Genomic DNA, 17,400 nt, shown 5'->3' on the forward strand with positions numbered 1-17,400 from the left:
GATGCATCACTCTTCCACCGTTTGAATTCGTCATTTGAAGTCAATCCAATAGATTTTAGAGTTGAGTTCACACAGAGACTTTATATACTTAAGAATACCCTAGCTCTACTCCAAAGTAGTGTTGCAAAAAATGTCCGTTTAGGCTGATTAATTGGTCAATCAGTTGTTGGCAGTAACCAAACCATCACAGATTTTTCTGACTAATCGACACATTATTTCCAATTACGATCTATTATTCTCGATTAATCAAAGGAAAGCCCCGATTATTTTTGTAATGATCAATTATTATTGATTATTCCCGAGTAATGGAGGAAAGCACCGATGATATGTCAAAAACACAAAATTATATGTTTTTGACATATCATCGGTGCTTTCCTTCATTATTAATTTGATATGAATTAAAATTTTAGGTATCAGATTGAGAATTTTGATGCCGTAAAGATCAAAACAATAAATTGATGACTCTTTAAATATTACTACTAGCGTAGTTGTGCGCTGTAACAGAAATATATTATAAGAAAATAAAATAAAATGTCGACACATTTTCATAAAAAAATAGATAAAATAACAAATAACATAATAAAATAATATTTACACCTAAATAATATTCATTAATAACATATTTTACTAAATGACATACATATTTTTTTTGAGGAGGGATCATGTTACAACAATTTTTGAGTTACAACAAGCATTTTCAAAGTCCAAATCGTTGATCCAAACCGTTAAATGTGATCTCTAAAATAAAATGTGCTTGGGGACCAAATTTTACATTTTTTGAATTTTTTTTACTATTTATTTAGATGGGTACAAAATTCAATGGTCTGAATTTGACTAGTTTTTGTACCCATCTTAATAAATAGTAAAAAAAATCCAAAAAATATGAAACTTGGTCTCCAAGCACATTTTATTGTATAGATCACATCTAACGGTTTGGATCGACGATTTGGACTTTGAAAATGTATAAAATGCTTGTTGTAACTTGTTGTAACTTGATCCTCCTCTTTTTTTTTTTATCCTTTTAACATATTTTCATTATTTCATACAAAATATCCTACTAAAACGACAAAGAATATTATTTACAATATTTACAAAAATAGAAAGAAATAAAAACACGACCAACCAATTATCAACCAATTAAAAAGATTCTCGATGTCTCGTTATCTTATCTATGTTCCGACCAAATTTTATACCAAAACCTGTGTCTGAAACTACCAAATCATGTCTATTTCATTGAATATCTATAGAATGTGGTATTGCTGCGCTTATATTCTTATTTTGCAGAAAACGAGCGAAATCAAGGAAGAATATGGAATTTGAAGGTCTTCACAGAGGCCGCATCACACCCGATGCGGGCCGTATTTGTTAGTTTGTAATAATCTAGAAGTCAATAATACGATAATTTATCATAAAACTTTGTTCATGAATTGAATGTTTAATTATATATCATTTTGTTGCCTTAAATATTATTGTATTATGGATCATTTCGAGTTCATGACTGGAATTGTGAAACTCCATAATAAAGATGATATATATTCTTAAGAAGTCACTAACCGAGGTAATTAGCAGGAACACTAATTAACCGTTACTAGGTTAGTATGTGGATTAAAAGATGGTTAAGTTTTACAAACCATTGACACAAGATGTCATTTTAATCACATAGATACATGTTCTAGGAACATGGTATTTGACAGACCTCGAATGAAACATTAAATAGAATTGTGTCCGTGTCATTAATGTTTTCATTTAGTGTTAAGTTATACAGTATGAGGTATTCATCGTTCCCACTAAGAGATGTGTATGTGTGAGTGTTATCTAACGCTGTCCGTAAAAAGCAGTCATAACGGTAGCACTTCCATATGTATAGATTAGCTGAGGAAGTGATGGTTTACCAAAAGTACTATTGTCCATCGTATTTTGTACGAGCTATAGCATCACTGGGCCCCTTGGTAGAGTTAGATTATCTGCATGCGGTATAATTACAAGAGTAATTATATTAGATAATCTACTCAAGATCAAGAAAAGATTAAGTTAGCAAGGATGACACACATCTACCTTGAAACTGATCTGATAGCTATGTAACAAAAGAACTGACACAAGTAAATTGTTTACTGGATCGTGATATTGTACAGTACAGCATCATCTGTGTAATTGGATGGTCATGATGTATTCTGCCAGATGCCTCTCATGATTATAGAAGTTAAAACAGTTTTAACTCTATTTACCAACATAACACAGATCCTATTGGGTCACACCATATAAGAGCTACTCGGAGAATCTTATTGATTAATTATAAATTGATTATAATTAATATTAAAATGGTTATAATTAATTATACGTGATATAATTAAATTATAAATGTCATATAAAAATGACGAGCAGAAACAACGGTTAATTTATAAACGTACACGGTACGTTGTATAAAAGTTACCGAACAACAACCGAAACCGAACCGTGAGAAATATAATTGTTTAGAACAATTATATATATTTGATTTGGATTTTATTATAAATTAAAACCTTAATTAAAAATTAAATCCAAAAAATCAAAATATATATACAAATCAATATGCATATCAGGCATTTATGAAAATCAAAATATAAATCATATATATAAAATTAATGTCGGCCAAACATGCCAAAATCAATTTGATTTCTCAAATGGCCGAACCGCAATAAAAGGGTATTTTGGTAATTTTGCCAACTAACTCTAATAGGTGTCATGCAAGGTGGCATGGGCATTTTGGTAATTTCATGCATATTGAAAGCTATAAATAGAGGGGTGAGGTGAAAGAGAGTTTTACTAATTCACGTGTTAATTTGATTACTTCGTTAATTGGAATTTCTCTCTTTCTCGGTTTACGGTTTTTCAGATCGGTGAATAGTGTTTTCCCAAATTTCGTGGTATTTCAGATTTTGCTTATTAGTGAATCTGATTAACCGAAAGTTCGTGAATACTGTTATTACGCCTTTTCGGTGAATAGTGTTTTTGCTAGAAACCCGCGATTTACGGTATTTCTTGCAAAATAAATAAACCCCTCTCCGGTTAGTCCTGGTGGATAACCAATAGAGGTATCATTCGTTTGATACTCCGAGGCAACCATTTCTGATCGATATTCTCGCTCAGCTACATTCCAACTGAGATTTGGAAACAAGGTATAAACATGTTATATTAATCTATTTAATTGGTAAATAGATTTAAAGTTTTTAGAAAATAATTATGGAATAGATCTGTAAAAGAATTAAATGAGGTTTTGATGCCGAAGGAATACTGAAGGTGGACCGCCTTGGAAAGTTTCCTGACATACCCCGTTTAATTCTTAGCTTAACTTAAACGTAAAATTTTTGTTTTACGCACTTTCCGCAATTCAGCTAAATCAATGGGTTTGAACTGTCAGAACCCAACAGTATCACACCCTAACCCGGCCACTGATGCGACCTGTATACGATGCTGAAATTTCAGCACCTGAACTTAAAACAGTCATAACTTTTGACTCGTAACCCTGTTTTGAGCATATGACCACTTTTCGGAAAGCTTGCGAGAAGATATACAATATGAGAAAAAGACAGGCATACGGGCCGCGTGACATCTGATGCGGGCCGCGTCAAGCATTTCCAGAAATAGATCCAGAATTTGGAAATAAGGCTAATTGAAGGAAGGTTGGCCAGAAAAGCTTATAAGCGGGATTTCTTGCACCTGAGAGATCATTCTAGAGCTAAGGAACATTTCGAGGGTTTGGGAAAGACGGCTTGGCTCGGAGAAGAAGAAGAGAGGAGGAAAACGCGAGTTTTGCGACAATTATTTTTCGTTCTTTGAGATTTGTCATAAACTCTCTTATCTTTACTTTACGGTAGTGTTCGGTAACCATTGGCTTAGAGCTCCTTAGTGCTCTAAGGAGTCTAAGCTCATCGAACGGGTGCTCCTTTATTAAGCTTAAAACTACTTTCTTAGTGCTCATTTTGCCCACTTTTCTTAAGCTTGCCCAAGATTTTAAGCCATAGTTCTACATGGCTTAAGCAATTTGCCAAACTTAAGGTCTTCTTAAGAAAGTGATTCTTCAACTTTATTGCCGAACGGGTGCTCCTTAGTGCAACTTAAATTTTAAGCTTGTGACTCTTGCTGAACACTCTCTACTTGTTTTATTTGTTTTTTAATCATGTCTGAGTAGATTTCTTAGTTTCTAGGGTTGTGATGTAGTAGAATACTCTGTTTTATATGCAAGTTGTTTGAATCTGTGTTGATATTTGTGTTTATTTGTTTGAGTAGTATTATAATTGTTTAGTTGAAATTATTTGGATTATTCTTGGTTTACTCTTAGATGAACTTAAGTATCCTTTTTGTATTTTGGCCTTGATCTTTCTCTCAACTAGACTAAGTACATGAGGTAGGTTTGTGAGCCGAAAGGCGAGACCAATTAGTAACCGAGAGGTGAACTTTCCATACGTCGAGAGATAGTGGATACCTTTAGTAAACCGGACAAATAACTTAGGTAGAATATCAATAAATGAGAGTTGAGGTTTAGAAACCTAAGAGGACAGAATTGCAATTCCGTTATCGAGTTTATTAAGCCAACAAACAAGAGTTGAGGTTTAGGAACATCAGGGACGGTCAATAGAACCCTACACATAGCTTTCGACATAGAAACAGACAGCTGCTGTATCAACTCGAGGGCCACGCGGGCCGCGTATGAGAGTATGCGAGGCGCGTCTGGTACTGAGAGGCAGAGTTGAAGATGAAATCAGAAACCCTGAAAAGGTCTTTTTATAATTGATTAAAACCAACTTTTAATTATTGCTACTGAATTTAGGAAATTAAACAAACCAAATCAATCTTTTTCAACTTCTAGTTTTTAAGTAATTTAGGTTGAGTCCAGTTTAGATCTGAACCGTCCCTGTGATCGATACCCGACAATATACTACGCGATAAGATTGTACACTTGCAATCTGAACCGAAAGCGTATTTAAGATTAAAAGGTACAGCTTGCTGTACTGAAACTTTGTGCATACGCTTTTGTGTGAACAATCCTTAAATGACAATTAAAGAAATAAGGATCAATTAGAAAATAATACAATTTGCATGTAGCGAGTACGTATCTAAATAAATATACTTTTACACGTAGATAATATTTTAAAAAAATGCATATAATCAAAAGAAGACAAGCTATTTGATTGGTGAGTTTATATTAAATATGAAATTTCACCTTTTAATTACAACCATTGACGAATCAAGACATCTAGATACTTAATATAAGAATGGAGATACATGTAATTTATTCCAATACAAAATAAGGTGCCAATTTTCTTTCTCGCAATAAAGCATTTCTTGTATAGGATCCATTTTTGTTTGAACCGACAGCAACATTTGCGAGATTAACAGACTGTCCAGAATAGCAGCTAATTCAAATTTTAAACAACCAATCGTCCATTTAAATACAGAATATGGTTCAAAATAACTCGCTTCCATGAATTAGTGTCATTCATCAATTACTCAATCAAACGGATCCAAAGTTTATCTGGGGAAAAATATATATATATCAAAAGTTATGTCACTAATGCAAAAATTATGTAAATTATGAAGATAAAAATGAAGAATGTTTCATTTTGTAAACATGGTTTATATCTATCTTATACGAAATTCGTCATGACAGAAATTTATTAGTGAATTTGTAGCACTTGAAATTTCTAGCGCATATATGATCCTCCAATAAAAAAATTCGTCGGAATTTCCAACCAAACTCTATCCATGCTGAAAATTTCTCGATTTTTTTTATTTGTAGCATATAAAGTCGGGAAAAAAAATGGATTCTAACATAAATGGAGACTAAGTCTATGGGAAAACCTCGATGTTTTACCATGAAAGATTTTACCACGAGTGAAGCGCAAATTAAGTCTACATTTAGGCTAGAATCTGAATTTTCATGCTACATTTTTTTTTTCTTTTTAATGCTACAAATAAAAAAATCGAAAAAATTCCAGCAACGTAGAGAATAATTATTCCTTTTTTTTTAGACAAAGTCGGCGTAGGCAATTAATAATTGTTCCGTGCCTAATTAAGGGCTTTCTCTCAAAAAAAAAAAAAAAATGTTCCTATTGATGATTGACCAGTTCATAACAAAATATCCTCGAACATCGTTAATAGATCCCTTAGGAATTCATATCCTCTGCATTAACTCAGATGGAATCTTTTGAGTTAATGAATCTTGGTCATTTGATTTGTTTTAAGATTTATGCATATTAGATCTACATTAATATTAAAGGGCTCTTATATCTTAAGCAGGGGCTGGATTGACTCCGTTTAAAATCAGATGGTTGAGATTTATTAACTCAAAAGATTTTTTTTTTTAAGTTAATGCAGAGGATACGCGTATTCCCTTGTTAGCCGGTTGTTCCTTTAGGGCCTGTTCGGCGGAATCAAGGAAATGAAAATAGAAATAGGAATGTAAAATTTTTCAACTGATTTTTACTGTTTACATGGAAAAAAAAATTCAATCTGAATTAATTTTTTTTTTACGTAAACAGTAACTTCCGAACAGTCCCTTATTTTTTCTTCCAAGAGTAAGTAGCTTCGTAGACAATTTTTTTTTTTTTTTTGACATCACCCCTTTTCAAAGATCTCACGCTGACATTGAAAAAAAAACTAAAACTGAACACCAGACGCCAGTTATGCCATAACATATTAATAAAATATTTTTATTTGCGTACTGAGTAGATCAGTCGGTTCAAAAGGCTGGTCTTGGGGTTCTCATAATCTCATCTAGTAAAAAATGCCTAAATATTTTATTGGTAAGGGATAAGTGTTTTATATAGATTGATGAAGTAATGATGACTAGGATCAGAGTTTCCTATGGCGCTCCTTGAGCAACGGTTCCTATAATTATTGCATCTGTTCATCTGTCACATAGTGATAAGATACTCGAATTATACTTGTTTAATTCTTTTCTGGGGTGATGCTGAACCGAACACTGAATTATTCGGTTGACCGAACTTTGACCGAATTAAACCCGAATAATTCCCGAATTTTACAAACTTTTCTCGAATTTTACGAATTATTCACGAATTTTTCCAAGAACAATTATTTTTTTGCTCCCTTGCAGGACTGAGATTTCTGATCCGGATAATTCTGAATCATTCCCGAATTATACCTGAATTATACCCGAATTATACCCGAATCACGAATTTTTGATCTCGCCAAACCGAACCCGAATAATTCATTTGTCACTAATCACTATGATTTGTCATGCTCTGAGACTATACTACACCTTTAGCAACACAAGAGGAGGTACAAAGAAACTTGGATATATGAGGTGCGTGTTTATCTGTCCGTCTTTTTTGTTTTAAAAAAAAAGGCTAGAAGTGATGTTACCAATTTTCGTTGACAGAAAGTTTTCAGCAACGACACTGCAGGCAGTACGTCACCCCAATGAGTCGGCAATGACCAACCAATAACACTACAAGGCAGGGCTTGAAAACTTGGAATGAAAATTTGAAGGTCTTAGCAAGCCAACAAACGAGCATAAAAAAAAAAAAAAAACCGAGAAGAACAAAAGGTAAACAGAAGTACCTTACCCGGCCGGCCAGCCTCATCCAAGCATAATCAGATTGCATAATTCCTTTTAATTTATATTCAGTATACGCACATATTTTTTTTTGTTAGTAAGGAGGCTATGTTGCCTGATACTTCATATACGATTTCGTATCCGTATTCATATCCAATACGTATTGTATTACCGTATTGATATCCGTATTGTATCACCTGATATCCGTATCTTGTTGAAAATTTTAGTATTACTGTATTCCGTATTGTATCCGTATCCATGCAACATAAGTTCGAAGTCAAGCCACTAATCATTTAATATTCAAAAAAAAAAATTATTCAAATTTCAAATCTGAAATCTTTTATACATATATCATTATCTTTACCACTGGAACTTGGTTCTTATACGCATATATAATTGCGTTTTATTTTATAGAAGGCAAATTCTGATTCACCGGTTTTCATTAATTTCATTGGTGTATACTAGGGCTGCAAACGAACCGAACCAAATCGAACCTGCCCTAGTTCGAATTTGAATTTGAAATAATTTCGAACCAAACCTAATTTGAAATTGAAATAAATTTCAAACCTAAAAGGTCAATTCGAATTTGGTTCGGTATAATTCGAACTAATTCGATTTGATTCGAAATTAGTTCGAAATTGAGGCAACAAATCAACAATTGAGACAGTAATCACTAAAGTTTGATTACAAAAGAAATCACCAAAATTTGATATTTTAGATCGATTTCTATACAAAAGAAATCAACATAATTTATTTAAGCAACAAAATAGAGAGGAGCGGTAGCCTCTTTCGGGTTTTATCAAAAAAAACAAAAAACAAAATAGAGAGGAGACAGAGCGAGAGAGCGTGTTTGGTCTCTTTGCAAGAGAGGGAGAGACAGCGAGTTTAGTCTCTTCGCTCTTGCGAGACTCGCGAAGAGGAGACAGAACGAGAGAGCGTGTTTAGTCTCTCGTGGAGACAGAGCGAGAGAGGGAGAGACTCGCGAAGCTTCGCGAGAGTGAGGGAGAGTTCATCAATTAATTTAATTGGATGGTAGTTCTCGGAGATTCGAACCAAATAAATTCACAAATCTATTCGAATCGAATCTGATCAAATTCGAATTCGAAATTGAATCAATTTCGAATCGAACCAGTTTGAATTAATTTCAAACCGAATCTATTTCGAATCAAACTCGAATCGAATCATGAACTACAAATTTTTTGTGCTCTATTTGTGGGAGAGCCGTTAATCTGTATCGGAGAGAGCAAATTTTATTTTCCGCACCAAAGTGTTCACAATAAAAGGCTTGAAGAAGTTAATTGTTGTGGGCAAAATTGTCTAGAAAAATGCACCTTTTGGCCCCTTCAAAGTCTTAAGGACAACCGTTTCTAAAGATTAACATGAATTGAGAGGTCAACTAGCGTTGAGAGAACTTGGATTTATCTCCGTCTGAACAAGTGCAAGAGCTTGTAGAAAACATAACAAAATATGATCCATAGACCATAAACTAAGATATGACGATCTTTTACTTCCCGATCTTTATAATTAAGATACTGGAGGCCTAGAAGTGATAAGAGTCTAGAAAGTCATATTTAATAGGCTTCCGATTCACCGATTTTAATGGGCTTTCGATTCATCAATTTTAACGGGCTTCCCATTTCACCTATTTCACCGATCATCGATCGGAATTCGTATCCTCTGCAGTAACTAACTGTGCGTTAATAGATCTGGACCGTTCGATTGATACCGCACTAATGTTAAAGGGCTCGCGTGTCATAGGCTGGGACCGGTTGGCTCCGATCCTGATCAGACGGTTGAAAAGCATTAAACTCAAAAGATTCTCTTTTGAGTTAATGCAGAGATTACTCATCGATCGAGATCCCTCAAATCCTTCCAAATTTTTTTCTTGTTATTTTTTCTTGCTATTTTTTCTTGCTTCAAAGAGAACAAGGTTCGTTCTTCTTCTCGTTGCTTCTCAACAAACTACATTTTCCCTGATTATGACACGATTAATCCCCAAATCTCTCTCTTCTCCTTCAATTTTACTGTCCAATCTGAGAGCACAATCCCTCCCCTTGTCTCGCTCTCGTGTTGTTTCATCTCTCTCAAAGCCTCCAGCTTTCGGACCCATGGTTTCAAATCGACTCAATTCATTGCTACCTTCTTCTCCTACTCCTATGTGGGGCCCATCTATGGAGAACCACAGAAGGCCCCTTGGTAGAGGTAGAGTTTCTCTATTCTATTTTAACTTTGTTATGTAGAGTAAGCTTATGCATTTATGCCTTTTTCAGTTATATTATCTGAATTAAGCAAGAAAAGGGCAGAATCAACGTAAATAGGATTAACTGGTACCGACCTAATTGTCAGCCTTTATGGGCCAAATGTTTACCCTATCCAATCATTTCATCCTTCAATTGGGTTTTATGTTGACGGAAAAAAAAAGAAAAAAATAAACTCGTCTTCTGTCTGTTTCGAGGAACTAAATAATAAGAGTGAAGAGTGTTGTTTGAGGGTCAATAAGAGAGAAGAAAATAATTAAATTCAAAATTATACGCACTAGCATCATACCGTCATTGTGTGCTGACATTTTTTTTTTTTTTTCAACTTTTCTTTCGAATAGTATCCTTCAGCTCTGTAAGAAGTGTGAGAGAGAACAAGGAGGTATTAGTTCAGCATCTATTAGTCAATGAAAGTGATCTCAAGCTTTTAATTGAATTGCAAGAGAAAATTGCAAGAGGTATTTTTGCTCTTAACTTCTTTTCATTTTTATAGGATTTTTGTTTGAAAATAAATGCAGTATTGTGTGCTTTTATCAAACCTCCATGTGTGATATGCAGAATAAGCACCCAACATTTTTAGAGTTAATTATAAATGTTAAATGTTGACAACATGACCTTAGCTTTACTATACCATACAACCCCCACCGCTTCCACACTCACACTTGTTATCAGTATTAGTGGTTAAGTTAATCTGAAACGGATTCAGCTAATCAACTCAGTCTTAAGCAGTGTACCTATCTATCTCATGACGTGCTTTGCATTGCCTATGTGGGTACTAAAAAGAATTGGAAAAATCTGTAGAAATTTCTTGTGGGGCAAAACGGTGGGTGAGAAGAAGGGTATTCCTTTAATTAGTTGGGAGATTATTTGTCATCCAAAGAGATATGGTGGGCTAGGGGTACCGAATCTAGAATTAAGGAATAACTCTCTTCTACTCAGATGGTGGTGGAAGGCTACGAATCAACCAGGTAATCTCTGGTATGAACTAATTAATTCTCTTCGAAAGCACAGGCCGAGTAGAGATGGTCCTAAAGTGTGGTTAGTAACTGGGTCATTTTTTTGGAATGGTGTATCAAATGGACAATAGGTGATGGCAGCTGCATTTCTTACTGGTTCAATGGTGTATCAAATGGACAATAGGTGATGGCAGCTGCATTTCTTACTGGTTCGATAACTGGATGGGTGATAGGTCACTGAGACACTTGAGAGATGGTCAACCGAGACCTCCCTCACAGCTAATCTCTCTACAAGAGGCAGTTTCAGCAGAACTACCACTTACTGGTACGGTACCGGTACCTGTTCTGACAGGTGGTGAAGATCATGCACATTGGCGCTGGTCAGCAAATGGAATTTATTCGGCATCTTCTCTTTATAATACAATCATTTCAGCTGGTAAAATTGGTTGGCATTATATGGAACTTTGGACAGCAGCTGCGCCATCTAAGGTGAAGTTTTTCACCTATTTGCTGCTACAGAACAGAATACTTACACATGAAGTAATGAGGAGGAGGGGTATGCAATGTGATATGCAGTGTGTTATGTGTGATGACTGTCCTATTGAGTCTTCTCAACATCTGTTTTTCGAATGTCCTAATGCGGTGGTGTGGGGAAGGTGTCATAATCTCTACCAACACGCACCAAACAGATACTTGGGAGGCATCAATTCGAATCGGCGGTCAGACATGGGGGCAAAATAGGCAGCAATGGGCCACTGCATTCATGGCAGTTTTATGGTCGTTGTGGAGACAAAGAAATGAATTCATATTTCGAGGAGTCAAGTTACCAACAGTGGTAGTTGTGAACCGAGCAAGAGAGGATGCGGTACTGTGGAGTAGGTATTGTGGTAATAGAGTTGGAAGCATGAGGAATCGGGCCTTGGGAAGGGGTTCAAAAGCGGGTCATGTTGATGTAATAGCATAAATAATCTTGTAATACATTAGGGACGGATGTTGTAAACACATTTATTAATACAATCTTGGTAGCATCTACCAAGTTCTCAAAAAAAAAAAAGTTAATCTGAAACTGCTAGCTGCGAGCCTTCTTTTTTATTGAAAGATTTTATCAGTTCTTCTTCATATAGTTGACACAAATATCATTCTGTTTCTATACTTTTTCAGGAGTTGATTTGAGCGATTTGGCTCTAGACCATTCAATCTGTCCATCAAAAGAAAATGGCGGGATGCTAGGCTGGATCCGAAGAGGCCAAACCGTGGGTTTCTCTTCTGATTTGTTTTTTTTTTTAATTTTTTCTTGTTTTAGACACATTTTATATTTCTGAAATTTGTTCAGGTAGCGGAATTTGAGGAAGCAGCATTTGCAGCTCCTCTAGAGAAGGTGGTGCGGTGCAAGACGAAATTTGGATGGCATCTTTTGCAAGTGCTCTCTGAAAGGTACTTTTATAGATTAATTAATTAATTACTTTTCTATACTGATTTTAAATGCATATATTTTTTTTATTGTAGAGATGAGTGTGTGCTTGAAGAAATTGCACCGGAGAAGCTTCATGCTAAATTGCAAGACCCTGGATTTCTGGAAGAGGCTCAATTGATTGATGTGAGAGAACCTGACGAAGTGTAAGCTCTATTAATAGTCTGAACTAATTCATCTTTAATGTTCTGATATTTGCTTTCAACCCCAGTATTTCTCAGATTTGCAACATGCAGACTACTTTTAGATATTTGCAAATGATACCTATTTCTAGATTAATTCTATTGTACTTTTAGATATCCTGTTAAATAATGATATTTGTTCTTTATTTTTATTTTCTTTGAGAACTATTTTATTAACATTTTATGATTTGTTTTAAAGAGATCAAGCCTCTCTGCCTGGTTTTAAGATCTTACCTCTCAGACAATTCGGTACATGGGGGCCTGTTATAACTGATGAGTTTGACCCTGAGAAGGATACATATGTTTTGGTTAGTACTTGTCACAAAAATAATACAAACAAGTTTTCCTTTAGTGCTCAATTTTGATGAAAGTGACACTAATTTTTGTATTTTTGTAGTGCCACCATGGCGTGAGGTCAATGCAAGTGGCCAATTGGTTGCAGTCACAGGTAGAATTGTTTTCCAACATTATAATATTTACTATTTAGGTTGGCACTATTCCTAAATCAAGTGCCGTTTAACATTCAAATAAGCTTGTCTTAGAAGATTGGTCTGATGGGGTAATTTTGTTTTTGTTTGTTTGTTTCAGGGATTCAAGAGAGTTTTCAATCTAACAGGAGGGATTCATGCATACTCTCTCAAGGCTGACTCTTCTGTACCTACGTACTGAAAGATCTATACATTAGGTTGACAGAAAAAAGGGAGAGGTGTTTTTTTTCTACCCGTGACGGTTCATGCACTTGGAGAATTTTGTAGTAGATGAATGCAACTTTTGTTTCTGTTCTATCCATTGCTGTGTCGAGATATCTCTGTGTTATGTAGTTATTGCTCTTTTTAACAGTAAATTGATTTTGAAAGTATATAAATTATATACATGAGCACTGAAATTATATAAACATGGAGTGGCAGAGAAAGATGAGCAATACAATCTTCAGGAAAATTATTGTTGGTAAATTTATTGGATTGTGCTAGATATAAACTGAAAGCGTAATTTGGAATGATAACAAAGGTGGGAGGTTTTGTGGATTGTGCTAGCTCTTCATGTGGGAGGTTTTGTGGTTAAAATTCGTTTAAAAAGTTACATAGATATCTTAAAAAGCACGCTTAAATTACTACGCTAATTAGTTGGATCTACAATTAATATCTCACAAAGAGTATCTTTAATTTTTTATGTACCCCTCAACACTTAGATATATCTAATTTGTCCCTTAACACTCCAAGTTATTTCTTTTTTACCCATAGAGTTAATTATCCATAGTCAAAATATATATATTTTCCCATTGTACGCACACCTCTAATCAAAGCACATTTGTGCCATAGTGGGCGCAGTTCAAATTTCCTCAAGTCATGAGAGATACCCTGGCGCTCTGGGTCAAAGTCTAAGTTATGCTTATGGCGTAGTTCAAATTTTCCAAAAAATAAACTAGGATAGAGCTTACTCATATAACCATGGGTCAAAGTCAGGAGAGATGTCCATTTCATACGATTTTTCACAAGTTGATTCCAATTTTTCAGTAGTTTGAAACTTTGAATCTCTGAATAATAAATAAAGTAATTAACCAATTAATGATGAATGAAGAATTAATTATGATTTTTTTCAAGTCAAACACTGATTCTACCATACTGAACTTTATACGACTTATCAAAGCAGGATCCATCTATGAATTGCTGAGCCTTTCGAAAACAACTTGTTACAATAAAATAGTTTAAGAAATTTATGTTTGTTTTAATTTAAATCTCTAAATTTCGGCTACATATATAGCAGATAACAGTGAAGTATTTCCACAAATTTCAACTCAATCCAATAATCCCACTGGGAGGATTTGCAACACAAATGCTCTTTAATGCTAATGATTTATAATTTAAAAATTGATTTTCCTTTTAGAACAATTTGTTGAGCTTCTGCTTTAACTCGTTTCATATAGATTCAATAAACATATAACAAGACATAGTCTCATAAATCATCACAATTGATTATATAAGGCCAATAGTTGATGCTGGAATATTTGAAAACAACTTAAAATAGGGAAACTAAAAGTCCCTTTCTGCCAAATTCCTGAAAGGTTTAAAATTAGATTTCAATGAACTTGAGCTGTTCTTTTATCTCCTCCACCAATATCAGTATTGTTTTATCAGCCTCCGTAAATATTCTCGAACAATTTCTCCCCACTAAACGAAGTTTGTTATCAAGACAGTTCATCTTTTCTTCTTATCATTTCGTTGATCCCTAAGTAAGAATTCAAAATATGTGTGATAAGTTCATAATTGTCATGCATATATCAAATACAAGAAAATTTAAATAAAAATGGATCTCCTTTTCGACTCTGATGATATCATATCAACCAATTGAATTAAGAGAAATTTAGATATATACCCATCATAACTTCATCAATTAGATATTTACCCATCAAAACTTTAAATTTAGTTATTTCCCCATTCAAATCCATTCATTTTATTTATATGCCCATTGAGTGATTTAATCAATTAAAAGCACTAATTAATACTAATAAAAAAATAAAATTACTTGTTTGCCCTTGTCTCTTCATTCTCTTTGGTATAACTAGTTCTCCCCATTACTCATTTCCTTGGGTTTTTTTTTTGTTGTGTGCAAAAAACGGACTTCTAAGAAAATGTTCGTAGGATTTTGTATAAAGCATAGTTGCAACTTGCAACATGTGCTTTCTGAGGAGGAGCTCCTGCTGACATTAAAATCGATTCTAACGTTCTACAAGAATTGCTATCATTTTTAGCTTTGCTCGGATGTTTCTCTCTGAAAAACTTGAGCTGCAGAAAAAAAAAGGGTTTAATATGGGATATGGGCCCACACCAAAATTCTTAATTGGTCCAATCATGAATCTTTGATGGAGTATCTTGATAATTCTCAACCCCTGCAGAATAACAAGAGTTTTAAAGGAAATTAAAGAAAAAAAACAAAGTGAAAATCCAAATTTTTGAATTATTTTTTGTTTCTTTCATTAACAATTATGTTCATTGTTACCCTTGCTCTTCTTGCTCGAAGAGCTGATACTTGAGGATATCACTTGTCAATCTTGAAGCACATGGTTCTTGGAAGCTATTTTTTCTCAAAAAAACCAAATAAACGAGTAATGGGGAAGAAGAAGAGGGCTCGTTATTAGCAAAGAGAATGAAGAGACAAGGGCAAAAATGTTATTTTATTTTTTTATTAGTATTCATTAGTGTTTTTAATTGAATAAATCACTAAATGGGGATATAAATAAATTGAATGGGTTTGAATGGGGAAATAACTAAATTTAAAGTTTTGATGGGTAAAATATCTAATTGATGAAGTTATGATGGGTATATATCTAAATTCAGGAGGCTCTACAACTCTTGGTTCAATACTATTTTTTTAATTTCGAATTTAGATTTTATGGTTTTACCTCATCTGCTTAAAATTGTTCCAAATGTATCTCTAGACATTTTAGGGAGATATTTTGATTTTACAAAATGACAGATATTTTTAAAAGCTCTATCAATATTTTGATTTAAAAAAATTATCTTGTCCGGCCTCCTGAATTCAAAAGCTATTAACAAAAAAATTAAAAACTTTCCAATACTTTTCGTTCCACCATGAGTACTCCAAACAATCAACAATCAAATTCTGAAAATACTATCCAGTAATCCAAGAAATTATAATTATATTTAAATGTAAATAATTTTTCAAATGTCCGCTTCGGATCCGGAACTGTCCCGTATTCGGACAAACAAGTTATGGGTGTATCTACCCGGAACCGAAAGACTAGACCCGAAATATTTATGAGTAGATAGGTATCCAGATCTGGACTCTACCCGATTTGAAACAAATAATTATATGGATCGAAATTAGGACCCAGACACTTTTAAGGTACGGATCAAAATATCAGTATCCGGATCCGATCCAATAGCACCTCTACTCTATAGTTACTATCTAATGGGTAAAAAAGAAAGAATTTGTGGAGTTAAGAGATAAATTAGATAAATTAAAGTCTTTAGTGGTAAATAAGAAATTAGAAGAGTATGTAAGAAGTATAGAAGAAATTAACCCTAATTACCTACAAGTTTCCAATGCTGTTGTTGCGTCCTCGATGTTTTTGGTTTAAAACGAAATAAGAGGAATAAGGACAATCTTCTAACCAAGTAAAAGGAACGACCAACCAAACAAATCATTATTAAATAGTTTTTGTAAAATGCTATTTATACAAGTTTCCATTGCTGCTGCTGTGTCCTCAATGTTTAAAACGAAATAAAAGGAACAAGGAGAAGAAATTTTAAAATGGAGGTGCGGGGAATCGAACCCCGTGCCTCTCGCATGCGAAGCGAGCGCTCTACCATATGAGCTACACCCCCGATGTTGTTATCAAATTAGACATACAAATAAGACTAAACAATGAATCGGCAACTTTCCATTCAACCATCAGCCTGTCACACCGGAACCGTCGAGATTCGATCTTGGGCATCACCAACAATTACCCCGGACCAAATGACAGAAGAAGAATAATACGATGTTGAGATGTTCTCATCTGCTATTATTTCTGGGCAGGGAAAAAAAGAATTTTATTTTTCCTCTCTAAATTTTCTGATTACTAAATTAAAACATGCAGATCAGATCGGTAATATACATATAAAATGGATTTTTAATGAAAATATAATCAACGTATTTTAATTTAGATGACTCGAATACATTAAAAAGACATCTCCTTTTATGAACAAAATAATAAAATGAAACACTTGGTTAATTACAATTGAAAACAAAACTCCACACCCCCCCTCCCCCCTGAAAAAATAGTAAAAAAATTTCAAAAAATATAAATTTGATCTCCAAGTACATTTTAATATGAAGAACACATTGGAAGGTTTGAATCGACTATTTGAACTTTGAAAATAAAAATATAAAGAGAGAGTGCACGTTAAAAGTACAAAAGGAATAGTGCATTTTAAACCTCCTCAATTATCTATCACAAGGTGGATCTATTGAATTA

General features: G+C 34.0%; 1 protein-coding gene and 1 non-coding gene across 3 annotated transcripts; one reads left to right on the forward strand and one right to left on the reverse strand.

The window, feature by feature from the left end:
* Positions 1 to 9,412: 9,412 nt before the first annotated feature.
* Positions 9,413 to 13,361, forward strand: LOC144555794 (rhodanese-like domain-containing protein / PPIC-type PPIASE domain-containing protein). Of its 2 annotated transcripts, XM_078304221.1 has the most exons (8): positions 9,413 to 9,757; positions 10,155 to 10,271; positions 11,931 to 12,022; positions 12,103 to 12,203; positions 12,276 to 12,386; positions 12,622 to 12,730; positions 12,820 to 12,870; positions 13,011 to 13,361. In XM_078304221.1, exons 1-8 carry the CDS (start codon positions 9,535 to 9,537, stop codon positions 13,089 to 13,091), a joined length of 885 nt encoding a protein of 294 aa, XP_078160347.1. In that variant the 5' UTR covers positions 9,413 to 9,534; the 3' UTR covers positions 13,092 to 13,361. The 2 variants fall into 2 exon arrangements, with proteins under 2 accessions (XP_078160347.1, XP_078160348.1); XM_078304222.1 differs by lacking the exon at positions 10,155 to 10,271 and having other exon boundaries at positions 9,441 to 9,757.
* A 3,334-nt stretch (positions 13,362 to 16,695) lies between these two features.
* Positions 16,696 to 16,768, reverse strand: TRNAA-CGC (transfer RNA alanine (anticodon CGC)). The gene has a single exon. It is a non-coding gene; the product is annotated as a tRNA-Ala (tRNA).
* Between the last annotated feature and the right edge of the window lie 632 nt (positions 16,769 to 17,400).

Source organism: Carex rostrata, chromosome 6 (assembly GCF_964058835.1).
Source record: "Carex rostrata chromosome 6, lpCarRost1.2, whole genome shotgun sequence".
Classification (NCBI taxonomy): Eukaryota; Viridiplantae; Streptophyta; class Magnoliopsida; order Poales; family Cyperaceae; genus Carex; species Carex rostrata.